The sequence below is a fragment of the Narcine bancroftii genome, chromosome 12 (genome assembly GCF_036971445.1).
Source record: "Narcine bancroftii isolate sNarBan1 chromosome 12, sNarBan1.hap1, whole genome shotgun sequence".
Lineage (NCBI taxonomy): Eukaryota > Metazoa > Chordata > Chondrichthyes > Torpediniformes > Narcinidae > Narcine > Narcine bancroftii.
In genome coordinates, this window is record NC_091480.1 from 29,421,680 (window position 1) to 29,447,771 (window position 26,092).

At 40.1% G+C, this 26,092-nt stretch overlaps 1 protein-coding gene across 1 annotated transcript in view; it reads left to right on the forward strand.

Moving 5' to 3' along the window:
* The window catches only part of LOC138746975 (uncharacterized), a 199,015-nt gene that overhangs the window by 74,438 nt on the left and 98,485 nt on the right, over positions 1-26,092 (forward strand). Inside the window, exons 88-114 of the mRNA XM_069905734.1 lie at positions 504-637; positions 1,246-1,370; positions 2,090-2,267; positions 2,371-2,583; positions 3,254-3,424; positions 3,540-3,677; positions 4,068-4,117; positions 5,000-5,120; positions 6,355-6,437; positions 7,149-7,278; positions 7,654-7,847; positions 8,466-8,553; positions 9,081-9,201; positions 10,117-10,295; positions 12,558-12,704; positions 12,976-13,103; positions 15,023-15,156; positions 17,060-17,154; positions 18,281-18,440; positions 18,824-18,843; positions 19,069-19,090; positions 19,183-19,210; positions 19,445-19,526; positions 19,930-20,097; positions 21,074-21,285; positions 24,651-24,745; positions 25,209-25,327. Of these exons, the coding sequence (XP_069761835.1) occupies positions 504-637; positions 1,246-1,370; positions 2,090-2,267; positions 2,371-2,583; positions 3,254-3,424; positions 3,540-3,677; positions 4,068-4,117; positions 5,000-5,120; positions 6,355-6,437; positions 7,149-7,278; positions 7,654-7,847; positions 8,466-8,553; positions 9,081-9,201; positions 10,117-10,295; positions 12,558-12,704; positions 12,976-13,103; positions 15,023-15,156; positions 17,060-17,154; positions 18,281-18,440; positions 18,824-18,843; positions 19,069-19,090; positions 19,183-19,210; positions 19,445-19,526; positions 19,930-20,097; positions 21,074-21,285; positions 24,651-24,745; positions 25,209-25,327 (3,335 nt within the window). The remainder of the gene's footprint in view (positions 1-503; positions 638-1,245; positions 1,371-2,089; positions 2,268-2,370; positions 2,584-3,253; positions 3,425-3,539; positions 3,678-4,067; positions 4,118-4,999; positions 5,121-6,354; positions 6,438-7,148; positions 7,279-7,653; positions 7,848-8,465; positions 8,554-9,080; positions 9,202-10,116; positions 10,296-12,557; positions 12,705-12,975; positions 13,104-15,022; positions 15,157-17,059; positions 17,155-18,280; positions 18,441-18,823; positions 18,844-19,068; positions 19,091-19,182; positions 19,211-19,444; positions 19,527-19,929; positions 20,098-21,073; positions 21,286-24,650; positions 24,746-25,208; positions 25,328-26,092) is intronic.

Sequence of the window (26,092 nt, forward strand, 5' to 3'; positions counted from 1 at the left end):
GTTTGGATGTTCCCAGTTGAAAGTGGAATAAACAACAATTCACTATTTGAATTTATTTAAATCCATTTCCATGCAACATTAAAAGTTTTGAAATTGACAGAAAGCCTCTCCAGAAAACCTCTTTCCCATGTCGTCATTTTAAATTCTCAACATCTGGAATCGAAGCAGCATTTGTAATAAAAATTCCATTTGAATATTCAATTATCAATTAAAATGTATTCTGAAAATGCGTCTCAAACCATATTTTTATTATTGACAGAGATTTCTCGCTTCCTATTTCTGATCCCTAGTCAAACACGATGTGCAGAAGGCAACTGAACTGGACAGCTATTAAAGAATTATTGATGCTTCCTACCCCAAATGGCTTCCATGACAGTGAAGGGAATGCCAGATGTTAGTGTTATAAAGATAGATAGGCTGGTAAATGAAAGACCTAAGGTCCATTACATTTCATAGGAAGTACCTTCCTATCACTAAAGTGTTTTACCCACTTGGCATTACAGGTCCCAGACCAAAATGTTACAATGCGAGCGATCCAGTCCTGAACTCCACTGCTTGGTTCTCTCAATATCTGGGACTGTATTTGAGTCAAGTACCTCTCTCTGATCTTCAGTCGTTCTCTGATGACGAAACACTGGTAATTACTTCTTTTGTTCGGATTTTTTGGATTAGCATTCATGTCAGTGGAAAGACAAAGTTTTAACTTGGAAATTTGCTTGGCTCTAAACCAGCCGTTTTTACCCTTGGTTTTGGCTATGGCTCATGTGCTCAGGAGAGTTTCTGAGCCCCATTCATATTTACTTGGCTTTTCCTTACTTCTTGCCTACAAATTACATAAAAGAAAAGTAAAAAAATATGATTTCAGTCTATGGCTCCACTTAAATGCACTCTGTTCCCCGATGTGGCCACCGAGTCACCATTGAGAATGGCTGCTCCAAAACAATCCATTGCATGCATAAACGTGGTCCTCTTGAATCCACAAAGCACATGTGCTAATTTATGGGAAGCCCCTTTTTTTGGTCCAGGAAATGCCAGGATGACATTGTAGCCGCTTGCTGGATGATTTGATGTCAGAGAATGATGATTCCCATGTTTGTGCTGGTGTTGCCAAGTGGGTGCAGAGCTGAGCACCAAAATGTTTTATATCTGACATGCTGTCTCCTTCTTGATGGCTGGGTGAATTTAAATTTCATTTCACAAAGCACGTGAGGTAAATATTTCTAATTTCTGTCCACTTCTCAATAGCTTCAAGAGTTTGCAGCAAACCCAAAAACCCTGGAATTTCTGGAAAACGTGACGCTAATGGTTGAAGTCGCAACGGCCTATATTAACCTCCTGGCGAAAAACAATCCAAATTTTAATGCTTCAACGTATGTGTCCACAATTTATATGTGTAGACATTTTGTGTATTTTCAAAACTAATATCTTTCGTGTGCAGTATCACTTCAGGGAAGTGTAGTATAAAAGCTTTTTTAAATTAAGTGGTATTGCAAAAACATCAAATGAAAACTCACTATGGCAGAGGATCCGAAGGAATAGAATTTTTGGGATCAGTCTTCACGGTAGAAGACAATAGCAGCTTACTGGACTCTCAAGAGTTTCTGGGCAGTGATCATGAGAGAGAAGGTACTTGGAAAAATAAATGGTCTAAGGGTAGATGAATCTGCTGAACTGAGTGGAATGCACCCTTGAGTTCTGAAGGAGGTTGGTGCAGAGATTGTTGAGGCATTGGTAATCATCTTCCAGGAATCAATGGATTCCAGAGGAATGGAGAATCGTGAATATCACTCCACTGTGTCAGAAGGGAAGGAGAAAGCAGAAAGGAAACTATAGTGATATTAGTCAGACTTCGGTGGTTGGGAAGATGTTGGTATCAATTGTCAAAGTGAAGGTTCTGGTATACCGAGAGGAGCATCTCAAGATGGGTCCAAGTCAGTTTGGTTTCCTTATAAATATTTAATTTGCCAATCCTTGAAGGAAATCTTTATTGGTGATATTGGAAACAATCCTCACGAGAACTGTAGGATGTGGAGAGCTGGAGTAGTGGAAGATTACACTGATACTAACCCTGACTGGCATTCTTTTACAGTGTTCCAAACTCTCTGTTGTGCTTCATTGCCAATACTAATCTACTACAGAACTTGACTGCACAGCAAACATTGGCTTTAATTGGAAGGATCAACAATGTATGTGGGCGTAATGATACAACCAACACATCTACTGATGGTACATTACCTCCCGAGCAGCCAACAGATGAACAAATAAAGGTAAAATATATTTAACGTTGGGTGCTGGTGAGGTCTTCTCTTAGAAAGATAGCTGTCCTCCTGCCAAGATAGAAGTTATAATATACCTTTGTGGTTCTTTCAGCTGGCGATAGTTTTAGTGAGCAAAATCGACAACTTTTCAGTCAGCACTTTGAATACTTTGGGACAAAATGCCATAGGACTATCGTCGTCACAGGTTGACAGTATTGATGAGAACACTCTGCAGCAAGCCCTGCCAACCTTGGGCAACGTCCAAGGCTGGAATATCGGTCAGGCTAATTCCATAGTAAACAAGTTGCTGAGAAGCGGTTACCAGGTAAGCAATGAACCAATCAGTAGTTTTAAAAAATTACCAACGGGTGAATAAAGTAAATGAAAGTGGTATCTCCTGATTCTCTGGAACTGGGCAGCATGGTTTGCCTTGTGATGAGTACAACACCGTTACAGCACCAGTGACTGGGACCAGTGTTACTCCCTGGGTCTCACTCATTTGGTTCCATCTGCCCAACAACCCACATACTAATGGGGTCATCTGGTTCGACTGCTCCTCATCCCCCTCTCATCTAGTTCCACCTATCAGCTACCAGCTTTGCACCTACATTACTTTATTCTGCCTGTCCTCTCTCACCAGTCTTAGTCCTGATGGACTGGACCTGAAAAGTCGACCATTCTTTTGCCCACAGAAAAACTGCTTAATCTGCCAATCTTTGTCAATTGCAGATTTGTGAGGTCCTCAGGATTTTTCTTCTACCATTTTCCTACTTCACAGATTCCAATTAACTACCCCACTGTGAAATGATCCTTGTGAAACTTTTTTTAATGCATAGTAATTGATCTTGAAGCCAGATGGAGAAAGGTGAAACCAGCCGCAGTAACAAGAAATAGTTCCACTTTTGACTCACTAACTATTCTCTGGCGTGTGGAATGAGGAGGAACTCGTATTGTTGTGCAATTAACTCTTCCTTTGTCCTTCACTCCACAACTAGGTGAATAACAGAAGTGGTTTGTTGGCTGTGGGAACCCTGGTATCCGGTATTCCCAGTGACGTGTTCGAACGTATTAATCCCACGGTGTTCATTAATTTAATCTCAAATGTGAGATTTGTTCAGAACATTGGACAAGCATCACAATCCATACGAGCGATCTGTGTCCTTCAGGTGCGTGTTGTAATATGTCATTTGTTTCCTACGCTCTATATACTTTAATTATTAATGCTGTCATATTCTCATTTTCATCTTCCATTAAATCACATCCTGTTTCATTGTAAATCAGGTGTTAAGGAATGTGAATAACCCAGTGGCAACAGTAAAGACCATTCCATCTGTTCTTGCCTCAGAGGTTCCACCTGTGCTGTTAAATTCCAACCTGAGCCTCGATGATGTAAACAATAAAGAGTGGACTCCTAGTCAGGTAAATTGCCCTGTTGTTTACGAGCACTGACCACGTGTGTCAAGTAAATCAGCTGTCATTGACAAATGTGTATTAATTTAGCAATAGAGAAGCACCAAAGCTGTAAGTGCTGGAGTCTTGCATAAAGAGGTACTGGACGAACTCAGCAGGTCAGACAACATCCACAAGGAGAAATGGTCCATTGATTTGAAACCATTGATGAAATTACTGAAAACTTAGACCATAGCTGCTCCTGGATGCTGTCTGACCTGCTGGTTTCTTCCAACTATTCTTTGTGTACTTATTATTTAAGTGATGTTCTGAATGTCATCCCATTTGTGTGTTATTAGTGTGTAAACTGTTTATGAGCCTGTTGCATCAGTTAATAATGTTATTGGTTTTGTTCCACAGTCTGCCGTGTTCTTTCCAAATGTGATCAGAAATGACACCAATTTTGAGACGTGAGCAATTCTTTTTTTCCTTTTGTTATATTTTGACTCTCTGTTGATGTCATCAAGCGTGACATTCAGTTTAGCTTGAGCCTTCGTGCAAGGTTTCTAAAGCAGGCACATTAATTTCAGTGATTTGTGTCGTGGTCAGTTTACATTATTATTTAAACAGCTGTGAGGGAGGGCTCTTGTTGACTTCTATTGTTGAAATGCATAGAAACTCTGGAGGAACTCAGCAGGTCTCGCAACATCCACAGGGGGTAAATATATACTGTTTTGCCAACATTTTGGGTTTGAGTCCTGTTCAAGAAACTGTGTCTGCAGACGTTTGTGTTTTCACCCCCCCCCCCTCCCAATTCCCCGCAAAGAACTGAATATTTAGTCCAGATCAAAGACCATGATTGAAGTTGTGAACCGAAATTCGGAACTCTGCTTCTCTCACCACCGATGTTGCCTGGCCTGCTGAGTTTTGACAGATTTTTTTGTTCTTTATTTTATGCTCCAATTTTCGTTTAATGATCACGCTCCAGTTTATCAGCTTCTCTCCTGTTAACCCCTAAAATCTGCACCTTTCTGTTTCATGCTGAAATCTTGAAACCATACAATAAGCTGGATTTAAGTGAGAATAGGCTACAGCAGAAGGCAGCATTAACTGAAATAATTAAATGCACTTGAACGAACTGGGCCAAGAGGCAGTGAAGTTGAAGACTTTACAGAAATAGAAGAATGTTTGTGTGATGGGGCTTATTCCACAGTTCAGTCCTTCGTAATTGCTGCTCATTCATTGAAATAAAATAATAATGGCACAATTTGGTGCTAGAAGTGCAGTAACATGGATGGAGTTTGCGAAATACTGTGCAGTTTAGTAATTAATAATGCCATGACTTGTTCCAGATTTTCTCCCACTGTCCTGCAAGGCTTTAGTTGTGGTGCAACGAAAACCCTAAGTTTCCCGACATTTCTGAAGCTTGTACAAGAATTGAAGTTGAAAGAGGTTTCACTGGATGAAAGTCAGGTGAGATCATCCACAGAAATGAAATCCTAACCACTCGGTATCATCGAAGGACTAGTTTGAGTACAAATGCAAAACTGTACAATGCATGAGTTATATGCGTATTTTACGAACCAGTCAACACCCCCCCCCCGCACGTTATATGCATGTGCGCACGAGACAAGATTATTTCTACATGTTTAAAGAATGAGCACAATTAATAGCAGGTGTGGGAAAGTCGAATAGGCAAATTATAGCCTGTGTGGGAATATTATAGCAGCATTGAAAGAACATGCACAATTTATAGTGGCTGTGAGAAAGACACAATTTAAAGTGAGCGTGGGAATGTTTCAGTGAGTATAAGAATGTGATAGCGGCAGTGAAAGAATGGACACAATTGTTAGCGGGCATGGGAAATTTTCATCTTGGCTATATCTCTTTATACTGATGTTTTGATATTCCTATCAACAAGCGATTCTGGTTAGGGCCCTGCACCTTATCAATGTTAATTGACCAGATCATCCTGAGGGAGGAGATTAACATATCAAGGTCCTCTCATTTGAAACAACCTTTGAATTAAAATCCTGCTTAACTCTGAAGCATGTCTTCAATCTAATTAATTGATTCCTCTCCAAAGCTTGTCAATGTGTTGCAGCAGGATATCATGTACATAATAGGCAATTGCCAACTTCGTGGGGAGGGAGTTGATTGGGTGTTAATTGCAGGAGATTAACTGTGGAAGGTGTAGGTATGTGCTTTGTCTTGTGTCCCATTTAAAGGCAAATTGGTTTTGCCATTCAGAATTAATACTACAGCAGCGTGGTATACGTGTGTGCTCGTTACACGAAAATATATTTACATAATTTTTGATTTTTTCACGCATTACATGCGTGTGCTCATTATATGTGTGAAAACAATGTACTTTGTCAATAAAATCCAATCGAAGGACAATTCATGTGTGATTCAAGAATTGATCTGAGATGTGAGCACCAAAGATTTTCATGCAAATGTATTAATTTTTGAACAACTGCTATGTGAATAATATTTATTCTAAATGGAGTTAATTTAATATTAAATGTTGTATGTTTTAAGTTGGACAAATTGTCCATGTCCTGGTGCTCAGAGGCTTGATGAAGATCCACAGTTAACCATCTCCTGCAGCAAAAAAATAGCTGAACGTGATGACGAAAATAGCTGGGAGTTCAATGTTTCTATGCTCCTGTTCCTAATCTGACATTGTGGTTTGGTTTTTCTCCAGCTTGATTGTGTGGCTGGGAGACTCTCTTCTAATGGAACTGAAGTCAACTTGAACACCTTGCCCAGTGGTGTCCTGCTGTTCAAGTATGTTACATGTCTTTTCAAGTTATGTTGTTGAATAGACTTTTACACAGTTCCCAAAGAGGAACAATAAATGGACAACATAATATATCTGGGAAGTAGGCCCCAGAAATTGTAGTGCATCACATTAGGTGTGCTGCATGACCATAGGCCTGCTGTGACAACAAGACTGAATCAAAGACCAGGGATTTGGGGAAGAAGGGCTGGATAGTCAGGAAAGATGACACTTCCTGTGCATCCAACACACAAAAATTAAACCTCATGTCAGGAAATGCTAGTTCAATTTTCTCCAAGGCAAAAAATGAACTGAATTATGTCTCACTTCAAGAATATGTACATTACAACTCCTGTTATCCGGAATACAAAATCAACCGGCCACCTCAACCCACCGGCAATAAAAAATTGCAAAAAAATAATTAAGTAAAAAACACAGAAGTGTCAGTTTTGTGCACGTGGCTGTTAGTTTGCCAATCATGTGACAAACAACCTCAAGCGACTGGATAATTAATGTGTGCGGAATCTACCAATCCCCATAGGTGCCGAAATACCAGGGGTTTATGCACATTTTCTATTGAGTGGCAATAAATTGAGAATGGCAAGGAGGTCTATCAAGTGGGACAGGCTTGATTGGAGATTAAAGCCTATTAATTGGCGTTGGGAAATGACTTCATGTCGTCATTATAACCTGTGTGTATTTTCCATTTCACTTTATAGTTATCAATACTTCAGGACTCTATCTACCTGCCGGGAATTCTTCAAATCAGTCGGGAAATCAAATAGAAAGATCTTAAGTAAAGTCTTAGCAAGAGAGCGAGATGTCCTGAAAGATGCCAGGACATGTTTGGTAAGTATTTAGGGTAAACTCGGGATTGATGAAATGGACATCTTGGACGGACTGAATAGTGTGGAAAACCTGAATTCATACAGTCGATCACACAATTTAAATTTCTAATGAATATGTAATTCTGACACTTAAAGTCAGGTGAAGTTTTCAACATTGTTAATCAGTGTGATAAAAGTTGGAGACCCACTGAGCTGAAGCGGTGTTGGGAAATTGAGGTGGAATTCCAAACCAGCTGATATTCTTCCATGTTCTCGATGCACTGACAAATTGTAGCAATGTTCTTGCACGCAATGAGGGTGGTCTTAAAGTAGAAATGATGAACAGAGTTTAATTTGTGCTTGCAGAATTAATGTTGCTCTTTTCATTACAATTCAGGGAGTTACCAACAGCAAGAACCTGACGAAGGAGACCTTGACAGTACTAAGTGGCTTGGTCTGTGAGCTTGATGGATCCACTATCATGGCATCTGATATATCTGTTCTGGATGAATTGAAGAAATGCGTCACATATCGAGATGATCAGAAACGTGCAATTGAATATCGCCTTCAAAGTGGAAGCAGCAAATATGGGTGAGTGTGAACTCTTCACAAATTACAAAATAAAGTGCACCAGAATGTCTGAACTTCATCTCTCATGACATCTAGTATTGCTGGGCACTCTCTTTGGATACCATTTAAATGACATGGAAGCAGCTGCCTTTAAACAACAGCACTCTTATTTCTGAAACCTGTCACCTTTTAACAAACGCCAGGAATCAATGTATGTTCCCCCGTGGCCTCTCTTGTACTCGGAGCATCATTTTCTTGTGTTTTGGAGATGAAATGATCGAGGTTATTTTGCTGAGGTTTCCTGCATCTGCAGCTCTTGATTTCCCTTAATTATTTCCTTTCCTGGAATCGCATATTCCTTGGCAGTCTATACTTTGTACCAGTGGTACATATGCTGAAGTTGGGTGGCTGTACTAAAATGTAAAGAGGGCCTTGCTTCATTTTGCTATCTTTCCTGAAAATTCCAATTGGGAATAATTTTCACAGCGACTTGTCATTTGTGTTTTTTGACTTTGAAAGTTAAATCTTACTCATTAATTTTCACTGTTCCTGTTGAACCTCGGGTATGAAAATGCTTGACTAAAATTGATACTGTTTATTTCAATCCTTTAACTCAGAGAGATTCTTGTTTGTCTGTAGTTTTCCTTCATCGTGGTCATCATCTACAATACGATCCCTCGGATATCTTCCTTTGGCTTTGACTGACACATGGAAGCAAATAAACAAGGTATAGGCTACGTGAATGAAAGTTGATTAAGTAGCTGAATTTGCAGCATTGTTAGCTTTGTTATTTCCCTGGTTCAATTGCCACCTCTGCTCCTCCTTCTCATCTACCACAATAGGACAGTCCCGTTTCCCAACCATCACATTCTTCACACGACCCTGGTTCCGCAACTTTGGCGTGGTCCCAACATCCTGATCAGCTCCTGACTTAGGCAGCACTCTCCCACTGTACTGGCTGTAGCCTGTTTTGAGCTCAGTATGATTTGGTGAAGCCCAAATTGATACATTCCCAAGTTGCGATAGGAAAATGCTGCACTTCTTTCATCATTTATTGGATTCGTTTTGTTCCAACATGTTTGTCAGTTGAACTTGACATTAGTTTTGGATTTTTGATGGGAGGAATTGATACTGACGTGTTAAGTGGTTCATTAATGACTAAATGGCTTACGATCCTCTTCCTAGCTTTTCAGGTTACATGTTCGGTTGGAAATTTGATGGCAATCTCTACCTTTACTGTTTTACCCCATACAGCCTACCCTTTATGAAGCTCTGCCAAGATTTATCAAGAAAATCAAAAGATCGAGACCTCCTGGGGAAGTCTTGATATTTATTAGTCAGCTCCAATTACGAGGAATATCCAACAATACCGCAAGTATGAAATTAGTTTTAGACTGTGCTAAATAATAAACATTATGGGTTAGACTTGTGTAATGATGCAGTACTGGTTTGATAATGCAGATAGAAGAATCAATAATACTGAGATGGAAGATCAGGTGCTTTGATAATTCAGTTGATTAAATAAATGAGAAATATAAGCATGCTATTGGCTGTAATGGTGACCATGGATTGGCTGCTTCCCCTAAACACTCACTTAGTCCACGAATGACCTTTAGGGAAGGCAATTTGCTGCACTGGCCAACCAGGCCTTCATTTGACACCACCACCATGGATTTGGTTGACTGTCAGCTGCTCCCTGACATACCTTTGCAGTTCACAATTCCTATCGACTTGCCTCTGTAATCCTTCCAGAACTACTAATATGTAATAAAGTGTTCATTCATTCCCTAATATTATCTAACAGTCTCACACCTTTGTGCGCTGTGTACATCCTTTCCACTTCCATTTGCTGATGTTCAACCCCACCCGCATCCCCACCTTTCAGTTCATTTTGTTCCTCCCTGCACCTGTGTACTTCTCCGAGAGAACACTGGTGACAGTCCTGTTGAAGAACAGCCAGTCCAGTTGAAAAGTTGTCTCCTGACCCAGAACCAATTCTAGTGTCCAAAAGATGTCTGCGTTCTCTTCATGCAGCTTTCCTCAAGTTTATCTCGATTTACCCTGCACATCCATTCATTTTTATTCTCACTGGCACATGGCACTGGGAATATTCCTGAAATCATTTTCTCCTTCTTGACTAACTCCAATATCACGGGAATAAACATTCATCATATTGGTCTCGTGCTGCCGTCCACTCATCGATCCCAAAATGATGACAGCAGGAAGTGATGCATATCTCTTAACCTGCCCCTCCTGTCATCTTTCACCCAATGGAACTTTCTCTTGGCAGCCTGTACAGAGGGAGAAATAGCACCAGAGGATATCAGCGACCTTACTCCTGCAATCTATCGTGCGTCCCAGTTGGACCTTTGTTTGAGTGATGCTGTGCTGAAAGACGGTGTTCTCCAGCTGGGATCGCTTGCCTTTGATCCAGCTCAGTTAAAAGTTCTGAAAAAGAAACTTCTTCGTGTAAGTAAACTTTGTAAAAATTCAGTACACAACAGTGCCGGAGAAACTCAGCAGGTCATGCTGCATCTACGGAAAGCAAAAGTCCATTGATGTTTCAGGCCTGAGTCCTTCTCTACAATGTACTGAAAATCAGGCAGATGCCCAAATAAGAGGGTGGGGGCTGGAAGCCGAGTAGGTGTTAATGGATATGGGTTAGAGGGTGAAAAAGATAAAGGAGCTGAGGGGAGGCTGAGAAAGATAGTTTTCTGATTGAAGAAGGAAGGGAAGGGTGTGGCGAGCTGAAGGACTGGAGACAGCGGAGAAGGGAAATCAGGTGAATGGTTTAAGGGGGTGAATAGAAATTCAAGTGCCCCCCCCCCCCCATTTACCTCTTGTCTTGCTGTTGTCAAAACCCCAATTGCCTTTTCCTTTCAATGGATGCACGTGACCTGTTGAGATTCTCCAACTTTTTTTGTACTGCACTAGATACCAACATCTGCAGGCTTCTTATTTATTTCCTTGTATAAATTTTCTCAGGAAATGGAATAATAGTTTTACATTGAGGACACAGGACCTTGGACCAACCAAGTTCATCCCATTCGCCTTTGTTTCGCCCCTATGCCTCTCAATGTTTCTTGTCTCAATGTCCGTGAAGTTGTGCAATGATTCCTATTCTACCAGTTCCTCTAGCAGTATGTTGCATGTATCCACCACCCTCCATGTGACCTCCTGTGTTGGTTAACAGCAAATATCCTGTGTTGACAATGTGATGCAGAGAATGGTAATTATTACATTAAAAAAATGTCATCACCTGGGGCAGGAGCATAAGAACTCTGTGCCTGTTTTACATACAGAGTCACAATTATTTTTAACCAAATCCTGAAATGTCAGCTGAGGCCTCTGTTTAAGGTCTAAATCCCAAAGTCAGCTCCTTTGATAACAGATTCACTCTCAATAATCGCAACAGACTGAAGTAATGAAACTGATAACTTTTATTAACTATGGACTGGAACAGCCATCAATCTCATTGACTGATCGAGGTAGAGTCGAATGGAGAGCATGGAAAGGGCTATGGGTAGGATTGGTCTTGGCTGCAGCCAATTGTACCACAATAACGGAGAACTTTCTCAATAAGAAAGGAGGGATTACAAAGTCAATGTCAAATTCTGACTGGGGAGGTGTTGAAAGAATCTCCAACTATTTAAAATTTGTGATCGTAACTTTGAAAAAAGACTGGGTGTATTGTATGCCAGAAGTAAGTTATGAGGAAGACAGGATGGCCTACAAATTGGCAGCAGTTAAGTCAACAGAAAGCTTGGTGATAGAGGGTAGGATGAGGGTTATAAAGTTTTGTATGTTGGTAGCAAGTGTAAAAAAGAATATTATTTATATAGTGCTTAATTAATGACTGATGTTTGGAAATGAGTAAAAAATCAGGTAAAATACGTTTTAAATTTAAACAACACAGTAACAGTCCCTTCTGACCCAAGACCCATGCCATTCAAATATAACAATGACCCTCCAGCCCCTGAATGTTTTTGAAGATTGAGGTGACCGGGTGGATATCCATGCACGCACAGTTGGAAAGTGAAAGCTCCTCGCAGAGAGCGTCAGTTTGAAACCTGGATCACTAGTGCTGTAATAGCGCTGTGCTTTCCGTACTTATAGAGGGCTTTTAATACACTACTGTACGGTGCTTTGATATCACCATGTCTAGAAATGGTGCAAAGAAGTTTGGAAATCTTTTTTCTGCTGTCCGGTTCTTTGATGACATCATGTCCAGAGCAGTAGATATATATAAATTTGACCTCTTCATTTAAAGAAGGCAGTGTTTGGAATGTCATTCAAGTGATTCTTCAAATAAAGGAGTTGTGTTGTGAGGACAAGTCGAGTGAAACAGGCCTTGGGTCTCTGGAGGTTAGATGAATGGAACCCTAAAATAGTTAAATGTGGCTTGACAGGGTGGATAGAGGAGGGAATCTAGAATTGGGGCCTGTTTAGGATAAAGGATTGCCCATTTAAATTTGATGTTTTGCATTCTTAATCCTCTCTCAACCTTCGAGTACTGGGCTCTCTGAGTCATTTTGCATGTTCAAAGTTGACGTAGATTTTGGCTAATGGGCTCAACAGTGATTTAGGGATCCGGCAGTTGAAGCCACAGATCAGATCATTCATGATCTAGTTGAATTCAAGAGCAGTTTGAAGAGCCAGGTAGAGCATGAATAGAGAAAACCTCTTCTAACAAAAGGTCTGAGTTTCATGATGTTGTATTTCCTGAAATAGATTTATCCCAAGGGGCTACCAGAAAACCAGATTCAACTGTTGGGCAACATATCCACTGTATTTAATGCAACAGAAGTCAGCAGCTGGAATATCACTCGGGTTGAGACACTTTCTGCATTGATGAAGCAACAGCTGGACAACATAACGGTACTGACACCAAGAAAATCTAAATGCAAGCAGTTTGCTATCTGCAGGGAGATTGTGATGTAATCTGGAATTTGCTTTGCAAAACGTGATTATACATGGAATGTTGTTACTTGAAGTGATTTGTAATCTGCTTCGCCCAATGAGGTAGAGAAGTGCCCTAAATGGTACAGAGAAAACTAGACATGGGGTGCAATGGATGGGAGTAAGAAGACAAGAAAAGATCACCATTTGACAATGAATAATCATCTTCTCTTCAAATATCTTTCAACAGGTGACGGTCATTATTACACAATTTCTGCAGTCAGGCGGTAAACTCGAAGCAGTTTCTTTGAAAGGCATTGGTGGAGCCAATTTGTGCACTTTGAATCAAGAACAGCTGAAGACAATTTCCAACTTGACGTAAGGATATATCTTTCAATGACCAGTTTTCCGTTAAAACCATCTGATTTCCTGAGTTTCGAAGTATCACTCAGTCCAAGTGATTATGCAGCAATGACGAGACATTTTGTATTCCAACTTTACATTTCACAGTTCGTTCTCTAAGGAATTTTCTTGAGACATAAACTGACAACTGGGAAATTATAAGCATCGGTATGACCTCCAGCTTATTGATGTTTGCCATTTTCTGGCAGTGTTTTAATTTAATATGGGTGAGGCCCAATGCAAACAAGAGGAAGAACAACTCACATTCAGCCTGGGCAGTCAGCAGCCCAAATGTTCGAACGCAGAATTTCTTAATTTCAGGTAGTCAGTCCCCTTTCTTCTCCAGGACCATTTCTACTCTTCCCCCTCTCCCCTTCACTTTCCATCCTTATTTTTGTCCTATTTCCCGCTCAACCTCACCTGGCTCCTGCCTATTCTGATTTCCCCCTCCTCTTTGGTTCTGTCTGCTTCCACCTCCTCCTCACTGGCTTCTTCCACTCTTTTCCCACCATCCTCTTTGGTTCTGCCCAGTCTCTCTTTACACCACCATTTCTCCTAATTACCCTCTCCACTCTGTACGACTCGTTCTCCTCCACTTGAACCCTTTGGTTTTCTTGCCTCTTCCCTTTTACTGGCCTCTGCCAACCGACTGCTACTGTCTGTCATGGTTCACCTCACCAATCCCACATGGGCCCCTGTCCTACCCTTCACACCTTCACCTCTTAAACTAAATACTCCACGTCTCCAGTCTTGACCATCCCTTTTCTCCTGGTGACACTGCTCCACTGATGAAATGCTCCAGCCAATCAAATTTAGCTTCAAATTCCAGCATCTGCAGTTTCAAGTGTGTCGAAAGTTATTCCAGTTTTCTCCAATATGTCGAGGAAGGATTTCTTACAGCTGGAGTCATAATGATAATTTAATTATTGAGAGTTTTTGTTTTCCTCAATATCTTTGCATTGGGACATCTTCTTCCAGGAACCAGTTTTTCTTGTGAACCTTGATGCTGGGTGTGCAGCCATTCACTCAGATGATGGGTGGAGCCACTCAGACCTGTCAAGGTGAAAATGCAATGTTTACATTTCAGCTTTTGATCTGGTCTTATCAATAGTATGAATTATGCTCCCAGACACAGTTAACAGATTGGGTAAATTTCTTGAGCTGCAGGTGTTACAGAGTTCTGTGTTGTGTATTGGGCTATGTGTTGTGTGATTTTGTGTTAAAAAGTGACAGTTTGCCTTAAAGAGCCAAGGTAAAGGTAGACTGCTGAGAGAGTGGGAAACGGACTGAGCATGTGCAGAAAATGATGTAAAAATTTCTGGACTTGGAAGATTATCCACCACTAGGGGTGCTGTGGAGTGGAAGGAGGCCCAGAGCATGAGTCATGGACTGGAGGACAGTTTAGAATGTTGAGATTTGAAAAAGCATGAACATTCCGAAGGCAGCCAGAAGGATCCAGACCAAGCCAGTGTTTCCTCTCCCTGCAGCAGCACAAGATAATTGAATTTTGTGCTTTCTCTCTCTCTCTCTCTCTCTCTCTCTCTCTCTCTCTCTCTCTCTCCCTCCCTCCCTCCCCCTCTCTCTCTCTAAGATCTTTAGGCTTCATTTTACCAAACAAGCTGAATTTTGTTTTGGCTGGGGAATTTATTAGTTTTACACTGTTATAGAAATTTGCATAGTAACCAGTGGGCATTGTTATATAATTGGGGTTAGGAATCAAAGTTTGAAGGTGAATTTTTTGTTAATAAAGTAATTGTTCATCTTGACCCCCGTGTGATATGCCTTCTTTGTGGTTGCTGCTTTGATCTTGTAACACAAGGTACTCATTCTGGTCCCTCGACCTGATGGAATTGCAGAGACACTGGTTAAGATTTATTTGTCACTTTTTTCCTCAGGGATGCCGGAGCTCTGGATCTTTCTATGTGTACACGGGAAAAGCAGCGTTTGCTTTATGCTTTGGCTTTCACTGCTCTCATTTCTCAACGAAACAGCCCAATTGCCTACTTTCATCTGATAAAGTCATATGTTGGTAGGTTAATTTTTTTTTAAATTGGCCGATTGTCTGAATTCATCACAACTTCCTTTGTGCATTGGTTTTTGAACTAAACTGTTGAAACTGCCACAATCATATTTGGAATGTGCCAAGTGAGGAATTTGTCAATTGTCAGTGTTAAGATACAATGAAGTTGTAAGATGATGAAATCTTAAGAACCAAGTTGTGAAGCATCCAGAGTTAACTCTGGATGTTTAACTCTGTTTAATACAGTCCACCACTATTGAAGCAGAACTCCTGTCTGAACATGAAACTGAATAGGGCTCAAGTCTTATCAATTGTCCAACAATTGATGGGAACCCAAATCAGTAAAGGTATAAACAGAGGCTCAAATAACTCAGTGATTAGAGCACTGATATTGTAAACCAGGGTTTGCAAGTTCGCTCCTCGCTGAGGCCTTTTTTCTATGAGTGGCGCTGGATATAGTGGCGACAAGGTTGAAGAATCTCACGTGTGTTATATTCTAAGTGTAGTATTACGTATTGAATGGGCAACTGAATTCAGAGCCAGCTCTTCAGCGCTTGACGTCCTGCTTTGCGGAAACTGCCAAAATGTTTGGCCTGGAAGTCAGCCTGAAGAAAACTGAGGTCCTCCATCAGCCAGCTCCCCACCATGACTACCAGCCCCCCCACATCTCCATCGGGCACACAAAACTCAAAACGGTCAACCAGTTTACCTATCTCGGCTGCACCATTTCATCAGATGCAAGGATCGACAATGAGATAGACAACAGACTCGCCAAGGCAAATAGCGCCTTTGGAAGACTACACAAAAGAGTCTGGAAAAACAACCAACTGAAAAACCTCACAAAGATAAGCGTATACAGAGCCGTTGTCATACCCACACTCCTGTTCGGCTCCGAATCATGGGTCCTCTACCGGCACCACCTACGGCTCCTAGAACGCTTCCACCAGCGTTGTCTCCGCTCCATCCTCAACATCCATTGGAGCGCTCACACCCCTAACGTCGAGGTACTCGAGATGGCAGAGGTCGACAGCATCGAGTCCACGCTGCTGAAGATCCAGCTGCGCTGGATGGGTCACGTCTCCAGAATGGAGGATCATCGCCTTCCCAAGATCGTATTATATGGCGAGCTCTCCACTGGCCACCGTGACAGAGGTGCACCAAAGAAAAGGTACAAGGACTGCCTAAAGAAATCTCTTGGTGCCTGCCACATTGACCACCGCCAGTGGGCTGATAACGCCTCAAACCGTGCATCTTGGCGCCTCACAGTTTGGCGGGCAGCAGCCTCCTTTGAAGAAGACCGCAGAGCCCACCTCACTGACAAAAGGCAAAGGAGGAAAAACCCAACACCCAACCCCAACCAACCAATTTTCCCTTGCAACCGCTGCAATCGTGTCTGCCTGTCCCGCATCGGACTGGTCAGCCACAAACGAGCCTGCAGCTGACGTGGACTTTTTACCCCCTCCATAAATCTTCGTCCGCGAAGCCAAGCCAAAGAAAGATTACGTATTGAAAAGGTTAACTTTACCTTAACGTGACCGTAAACGTCCCTGTCCTAATAATGCATCCATATGACTAATACTCCAAATTCAGTGGATAAAATAGATGCGCTCTTGCATCAAGGAGATCAGATCCTTTTCGATCACAGGGAACCCGAAGAATCCCAGTGCAAAACCCATCCAGCAAGCATACGATGTGAGGGGCATGGTTTAAATTTCTTCGGCAGGTCTCAGATAATTTTGAATATGGAATAGACCAACAGATGGTTGGCCTTTCATGTCATAAACAGGGTACCCTAAAAATACACCCCCTTTTTTTTGTCCCTGTGTATGCTTCCTTCACCTTCAGTAATATTTGGTTTTTGCCTTTACTCAGCCCTCCACATAAAATTAGAAAATATCTCTCTTTTCTTCAGGTGGTGCCCAAACTGAGGATCTGAAGTATCTGGCAAATAACAAGGTCAATATGGACTTTTCAACCTTCAGACGATTGGATCCAGAAGAAGTAAAGGTACGTAGAGACCAAATGTTGCATTATTTCATTAACATTGTCATGGTTACAATTTTCTTAACTTCCTATTTCAATCTCACCTCAGTAAATACCCTCTCTGAGTCTTCAATAATGTTCTTGATTGAGCTGTTGAATTAGACCATGGCTGGTCTTTGGCTACTTTCTTGTGCTAACTCTTGACCTATTGATCTCTGCTTCAAATATGTTCAGTGGTGACTCCTACATAACCATCAAAGGGCAGCAAATTCCAAATATTCACTGCTCTGGAGGTGAAAAACCATCTTCTCTTATTTTTAGTATCAGTATCCACTTATATAAAGAAAAACCTTGCACTGATCCTTTCTAAACCTCTTTGCCATTTCCTTGAACCTAAGCCTATTTGTCTTGAAAGTTTTGTATAGTGTAACTCAAAGGTTCAAAGTTCCCTTTGTGGTAAATATGCATGATGTACGGCATCTTGATTTTGTCTGCATAAGCCAAATAAAATAGTGTCCATGAGCTTTGCCCTGCGTCCCTGACAATAGGCGGCAAAGGAGAGTCTCTTCAGAGACACTGAGTGTCAGTGGATTCACCTCCGGTGCTTCTGCAATCTCACAGACTTCTGTCCAAGCAATTCAAATCCAAATCTACAAGACAATCAGGAACTTTCCTGCAGCCGGGGCCCTTCGGGGGCTCTTCCTGGCATCAGCACTCTCCCGAATCCAGGTTCTAATGCCTGGCTCTTTGGAACCTGTCCCTAGCAGCCCGCAGCTTGTGTGGATGCTTTGACCGCAAGCCACCAGCAGCCCACAGCCTGTGTGGATCTTTTGACCGCAAGTCGCCAGCAGCCCGTAGCGTCTTGTGGGTCCTAGAGCCACTGAGCCCCTCGCTGATCCCCAGCCATGGCCACCTTTCTTTAGGGTAATCTCCAGTGCTTCTCTCTTTCAACAGGAAATTTTCTCACCATTTCTGGTGCCCAGTGTGAGCCATTATCAAGTGCCCCAAATATTGCATCCTGAAAGCTTATCCCATTTTAAAAAATCTCTATCCATTTATCCGGATGAAATGAAATTCAAGATAAGGTACAAAATATTTTGTTGCAGTCGTCATTCATTAAATGTCTGTCTGTTTATTTATTTATTTTCAGAAACTGAGTGCTGATAATCTGATCAATTTGCTTGGATTTCACCTTCATGCTTTGCAAAGTGGAGCGAATGAAACTGTAGTAAGGGTTTGGGTGGCCTCAAACAGTGAGGCTGATGTGAAGAAACTTGGCCTGACAGGAGGTATTCCAAATAATACATCAGGTAATTTCTTGCCAAAGTGTTCACTATCAGTCAAATTTTGTCTTCAAATCCTGCAATATAATCTCCAGATGATAACTCCTGGTTCTGTAGTTTTGTCTCTGCTGCTACTTTGTGGACATTGCACAATTTGATGTTGGATAAAAAATTGGTGCCTTTATCCTCAGCGTGGTAATGGATGCTTTAACAGGTTAAATTCCACAAATGTAGAGAATCGTTCAGGTCAAATTTCAGTTGTGAAGAGTTGTTCTGTGGCACCAGGCGATCTAATCAAAACAAATGTTGATTCCAATATTGACTTAAGTCATCAAGATGATTTGATTAAGTTTAATGACATGCCAGCTCGAGCATCTTCTGACATTGTTGCGTTTCACTTTTCTCTACAGAACCCGACATTGACAACAAAGTAAGAACATCTCACGACTTTATATCTTCCAAATGTCTTGCTTGGCCTCTCTGTTTTTACAGAAAGTTTAATTTTTGTAAATCTTATCTAGATTGCCAATATATTTTTAAATGTTGTAGATTTAGGAAAAGTAATTGATTGAATAATTACTCTTTACTTGCAACACCATTGTGTGTTAATTTAAGACGATTCAGGGTTAAAGATCTTATTGTTTCTATTCCTTAGCCTATTAACACCACAGTTAATGGTAAGTGCACTTTCTACATTATTTTTGAACATAACCAATTCTAGTATTGTAATTCCAATGTAATAAGTTCTTCATTTTAATTCCTCATGCAGAAACTATGTTGTGTCGAGCAATAGACAGGTAAGAATCCAATACATCTGTTCTGTGTAGTTTCCCTGATTCTGTCAACGCTTCAGTGAACGATATCTCATACTCAAAATATTTTGTTGTACATTATTTAGCAATATTGAAAACTTAAATCACATTTTATTAACCTCAAATCATGAGATGTAAATGGTCGGAAAGAAACTGTTTGACTATTTGTTACTCACAGTGACATCTTTCCTAACAGTAGATGACTTTTTCTCCCTGTAGTTCGGCTTTGAAGACTTTCCTGCTCAATATTAGTGTGAGTCAGCTCTGCTTCTTCAACATTACTGACTATGCCTGTGCTGAGGTAAGTTCTCGTCAGTCAGACTTTCACACAAAACAGAAATTGTAGGCATTTGTGTGTTATGACATCATCTTAACAGCTGTAATCAATACTTTTTGCACAGATTATTCAAAGAAATGAGTCAAGATGTAAGGCTGCACACTTTAGAAGTTGAAGCAGTAAATTGCTGGGAGCAATCTGGGGAATTAGGAAATCACTGATCTTTCAGGACGAGTCTCTGCATCAGGTGCTGATGCAGGGAATCGATCCAAAATGTTGACACATCCTTTCCTCCATGGATGCTGCAGTTTCTCCAGCTGATTTTTGTTTTAAAAGGCTAAAAGAAATGAGACACTTGCAAATATTTACATCAGAATGTTGGAATGCTTGAAGCTAATAAATGTCTTTTGAAATGATTTCTTTTCAGACTGATCTACTCGCCTCCAGATTAAGCAGTGATAACCTGGTCGAATTATTTAATTGTTTCACTGGTCCTAACGCTTTGAACAGGTCAGATGAAAGTGCACTGACCATTTTTGTTCGAAAACTTAACAGAACCACCCTGACCGAGGCCCTCGACAAATTCAACAACCAGGTAACTGCTTAGTTTTTGACACACTTTCTATGGAAAACATAGTCTGCCCATCTGTGCTTCACATAATTTTATTTCACCTTTCAGCCTCTTTTATTCCTGTAAAAACAGAGCTAACCGATCCAGATAACTCCAACCTTTAAATCCACGCGACATCTTTGTGAATCTCTTTTGCATCGTCTCTAACTTAATCTTATCCTACTTTTCATGTTGTGACCAGAACAGACACAATAACTTACAGATATTTTCTACAGTTGCAGCATGATGTCCCAATATTTAGCGCCTGAATCAATGAAGACAAGCGTGCCTTGAACCTTTCCACATCACCTTGTCTCCCTGTGTTTCCACTTTCAGGGAACAATGTACTTGTATGGCAAAGTGCCTCTAACATCAATGCCCTGGACCATGCCATTCACTCTGAATGTCCTACCCTGGTTTAACTTCCCAACATCCATCACTTCACACTTTGTATTGACATCAAGAACAAAATTGGTCAGGAAATAAATTAACTAACCATCCAAATGAGAGATTTTTTTTGTTGCCTTGAATAGTGCAGAAAAAGTACCCACTAAATGATTGCCTTTTGTTTGGCAGGAACTAAAATAAGGGAAAAATGATCTTTAATAACTTTACAACACCCCATCCCCAGGCACATTTCAGCCAACAACGTATTCTTGAACCAATATGAGAATTTGTTTTGGAATGGATCTCCAGGACGATGCTGTACCCTTGGCATTCACTCATCACAAAATATTAGCCATCGTGCAATGTACTGGCTGAATATGGCTTTGTTTCTTACACTTGCATGTTTCCACTGAAGACATAAACAGTAACAGGTGTAGCCTATTGATTTTACTTCACAATTTCATTTTATACAATTTACTGAGTTCTCTTATAAAAGGAAGGATCACGTTTGAGATCTGCGGTGACTAAACGCTCTTTGTTTGCTGAGTTTATACACAATACTTTTTTATTTCAGTTTCCAAACCGATCATCAGTTCCCCTGATGACAAAAATCACGTTTATGAATGCACTTTGGGAGACTGTGAAGACCTTTGAAAACTTAACGAGCGTCACCTTCCTAAGAAAGTGGTTCCAGGAGCGATTCAGACCATTCATTGCTGGCATTTCCCAGTTTGTGCTGAAACCTTTGCAGACAAGGAACATTACTTGTGATGGTTACCAGGCAATGTAAGTGAAGGGCTCTCTTTCAGAATAATCCTCTTCTACAATTTGAATTGGAAAGACAGCATCAAAAAATAGATGCATAAAACAAAGTCAGGAAGGAAACTGGAGAGAAAGTTCAGATTTGATGCTATATCACAGGAGCATCACTGTTTTTTTCTCCTAGTTCATAATATTTCTGTTTTGTCTTCATTATGTTCTCCACCTTATATGTTTGTAGTGTTTCATATTTTATTTTTTTATCTGCCAATTCTCTTCTTTTAGTTGTGTCTTCCTTCATTGCTAATTCTTTTTCTATATTTACTATTTCCCTTTCCAACTGCTCTGTTTCCTGATTGTAGTCCTTCTTCATCTTGGTTACATAACTTATTATTTGCCCTCTGATGAACGCTTTCATTGCGTCCCATAGTATAAACTTATCTTTCACCGATTCCGTATTTATTTCAAAGTACATTTTAATTTGTCTTTCCATTAATTCTCTAAAATCCTGCCTTTTAAGTAGCATGGAGTTTAATCTCCATCTATATATTCTTGGAGGGATGTCCTCTAACTCTATTGTCAATATCAGGGGTGAGTGGTCCGATAATATTCTAGCTTTATATTCTGTTTTTCTTACTCTGTCTTGCATACGAGCTGATAACAGGAATAGGTCTATTCTTGAGTATGTTTTATGTCTACCCGAATAATATGAATATTCCTTTTCCTTTGGGTGTTGTTTCCTCCATATATCCAAAAGTTGCATTTCTTGCATCGATTTAATTATAAATTTGGTTACTTTGTTCTTTCTGTTAATTTTTTTTCCCAGTTTTATCCATGTTTAAATCCAAATAAAGGTTGAAATCCCCTCCTATTGGTATGTTCCCTTGCGTGTCTGCTATCTTCAAAAAAATATCTTGCATAAATATTTGATCTTCTTCGTTAGGTGAATATACATTGAGTAAATTCCAAAACTCCGAATATATCTGACATTTTATCATTACATATCTCCCTGCTGGATCTATTATTTCCTCTTCTATTTTAATTGGTACATTTTTACTGATTAATATAGCTACTCCTCTAGCTTTTGAATTATATGACGCTGCTGTTACATGTCCTACCCAATCTCTCTTTAATTTCTTGTGCTCCATTTCAGTTAAATGTGTTTCTTGCACAAATGCTATATCAATTTTTTCTGTTTTCAGTAAATTTAGCAGTTTCTTCCTTTTGATTTGGTTATGTATTCCGTTAATATTTAAAGTCATATAGTTCAACGTAGCCATTTCATACTTTGTTTATCTTTCCTTTCCGTTTCCTCATCATCACCTTTCCTTCTTATCCATTTCTGCTTTCTTGTTTTGAACACTTTATAAGACAACATTTCTAAAACATCAAACATTTCCCTTATTCTCCTATCTAAAATTTCTTTAACCCCATTATCCCCTCCCCTTCCTGAGTTGCCCTTTATCCCTTGTCGGGCAACCACATCTCCCCTCTCCATTTGGATTTGCGTATTCACTCGCAAGCGTCAACTGATTTCGCAGTGACCGTAACTCCTCCCCACCCAGCCCCCCCAGAAAAGATTTTAATTTTCATATAACAAAGGTCACTCTCTTAATTCCCTCCTTACTTCCTCTCTTCCCTTTCTTTCCCTTATTAATTCTTATCTATACTCTATATATTTTCCTTTAAATACGGATACACTCATGTATACACACATATATACATACACACACACACACACACACACACACACACATACATATCCCATATACACACATACATATAGTTCGTGGTCATTTTTACTCTCGTTACATGTCTTCATCTCTCTGTCTGTTTTGTAGTTGTTCTGCAAATTTGTTCTGCTTCCTCCGGATCTGAGAATAGTCTGTTTTGCTGCCCTGGAATAACTATTTTAAGTACCGCTGGGTACTTTAGTATAAATTTATATCCTTTTTTCCATAGGATCGCTTTTGCTGTATTAAACTCCTTTCTCTTCTTCAGGAGTTCAAAACTTATGTCTGGATAGAAAAAAAATTTTTGACCTTTGTATTCCAGTGGCTTTTTGTCTTCTCTTATTTTCTTTACTGCTTTCTCCAATATATTTTCTCTTGTTGTATATCTTAAGAATTTTACTAAAATGGATCTTGGTTTTTGTTGTGGCTGTGGTTTCGGGGCTAATGTTCTATGTGCCCTTTCTATTTCCATTTCTTCCTGTAATTCTGGTCTTCCTAGGACCCTGGGGATCCAATCTTTTATAAATTCTCTCATATTCTTGCTTCTTCATCTTACTTAAGGCCCACTATCTTTATTATTTCTTCTATTATAATTTTCCATTATATCGATCTTCTGAGCTAATAGCTCTTGTGTCTCTAACTTTTTTATTAGATTCTTCTAATTTCTTTTTTAAGTCCTCTACTTCCATTTCTACGGCTGTTTCTCGTTCTTCCACCTTGTCCACTCTTTTTCCTATATCCGACATGACCATCTCTAATCTATTCATTTTTTCTTCTATACTTTTAATTCTTCTTTTTATTTCACTAAATTCTTGTAATTGCCATTCTTTTACTGATTCCATATATTCTTTAAAAATATATATATCCATTGTCTTGCCTTTCCCTTCTTCTTCCATTTCTCTATGTTCTTCTTCTTTTTCCTCTGGGTTGGTCATCTGTTGTTTCCTTGTTTTCTTTTTACTCTCTTCTTTCTTGTTCTCATTGTTTTCTATGTTCTCTTCCTGTTGTTGTGTTGTAGCTGTTATTCTCAGATGTGGAGATCGACTCCTCAGCTGGTCCCCCCTCCCGTCAGTGTTTTTTTTTGTCATGCGGATCGCGCATGCGCGACTCCTCACGTATGCGTGGTTGCGCACTTTTACTTGGCTCCGCGAGCCATTTTTGTAGTCCCGAGCTCGGAACTTCACCTGACCTTAGGGAGCGGGCTTCTCTCTCCGCGGCGGGCCTCCTCGGACAGGTAAGGCCTTCACCTCCTTCTTCCGACGTTCTTTTTTCTTCTCTTCTTCCCGTTGCTTTCGACTTTTCTTTCTTCGCTGCCATTTTCTTCCCACCTTTACTTTCACTTTATTTTAATTTTTATGTTTGTGCCTTTGCGTTTTGTGTGTTTTTTTTAAACTTTTCCAGAGAGGGCTGGAGTTCCCCGACCGGCCACTACTCCATCACGCGACTCCTCCCACAGGGGCATCACTGTTGATGGTGGATTTATCTTTGTGAACCATTCATCAAAATGGGAGAAAAGTTTAGATCAATTTTGTGTCTTGTACACAGGAGCTGATTGCAAGGCATGTTGAATGAAGATTTTCTCACTTGTTCTCCAGCAGATGAAACTATACCATTGATTAGAAGTCAGATGAATAATTGTGTTACTATTTATCTACTTAGTGTAAAAGGTCTGAGTAATGGATTCAGAGAGATGCAGCAGAAGACCAGAGAGATTGTGCTCAACCTATGGATCCTTAATTACCTCGACACCACAGGTAAGCTACAAAGGTTTTAAGGGGAAAAAATACTGAAAGGAGAGCCACAGAAATTCTTAAATAATGTTTTAATGTTTTGAACTCAGAATAATTTGCATTGAAAGTTAAAATTTCTAGTGTAATATTTTAATGTTTTGAACTCAGAATAATTTGCATTGAAAGTTAAAATTTCTAGTGTAATATTTTAATGTTTTGAACTCAGAATAATTTGCATTGTAATTTAAAAGGCTGTGAAATTCAATCACGCAACCTTAAAACATTGAAAACATCTTCTGATCTCAGTTGTCCTGGATAAAAACAATTTGATGCTTGTTTATCTAACCCTAACCATGCCCTGTGTGGTTTTCTTCCGAGTGATCTGGTTTCCTCCCACATTCCAAAAACATATGGAGTCTGTAGGTTAATTGGTGTATTTGGGCATTTTCTGGTAAATGCCATTGATGGCTAATGTGCTTACCTCTAGGTTCTGGTTGTATCAGGAATACGAATGGGTCCAGAGATTGGCTTTTGAAGAACTGGGGAATGTTCAGTGCCCTTGTTCAGATAGAGATGTTAACCAGGAGGAATCCAGACTTCAACCCAGTAAGTTATAGAATTGGTCAAGGCCTTCAAAAATGGTGAAAATGCAATATTTCTGACCAGAGTTTAATGTAACAAGATAAAATGTGTTGCTCTGTCCTTGAATTTAGAGAAACATTAAATATAAATGCCCCAGTCTTTTATATCTTTTGTGTTGGTATCATCAGCTTTAACTTTAAATACATTTTACACAGTTTTGTTATGACGTTTCTCTGTTTCAAATGGTTGTGTGTTGATTCATAAAACATTTACCAATCAATTGTCTAAAAGCCTTTCAATCTCTGAATAAAATGACAAATTACTGTATTTGAGAGCATACAAGACCCATGGGCATATATAAGAATCCCCCATTTCAGCAGGGAATATTAAAAAGTCTTTTTTAGTGTATTTATGGGTAAGCATTTAATGTTATTGAAATATGTATCTACAGTATAAACAGAAAAAAATCTTAGACAAAACATGCCACAAGGACAACAGGAAAAATCTTTTTTTAATAATAATACTGCTGTAATTTACAAGAGAATACAAAAGCAGCTGAGCTATAGCAGAAAATATTTTATAAAAACAAACTGCTGCTGTTGGTCCCCACGCTTATTCCGCTCCCTGCTCTCTCTTGGCAGCCCACTGTCGGTCCTCGCACTATCCCGCACTCCCCCCACCCTCCCCAAAGGGTGAACAAGGCTGTGTGAGCAGTATGGGCACCGACAGTGGGCCGTCAGGGGAGTCTCCCAACAGCCCACCTTCACGCTGATCCCACCACCCCACTTC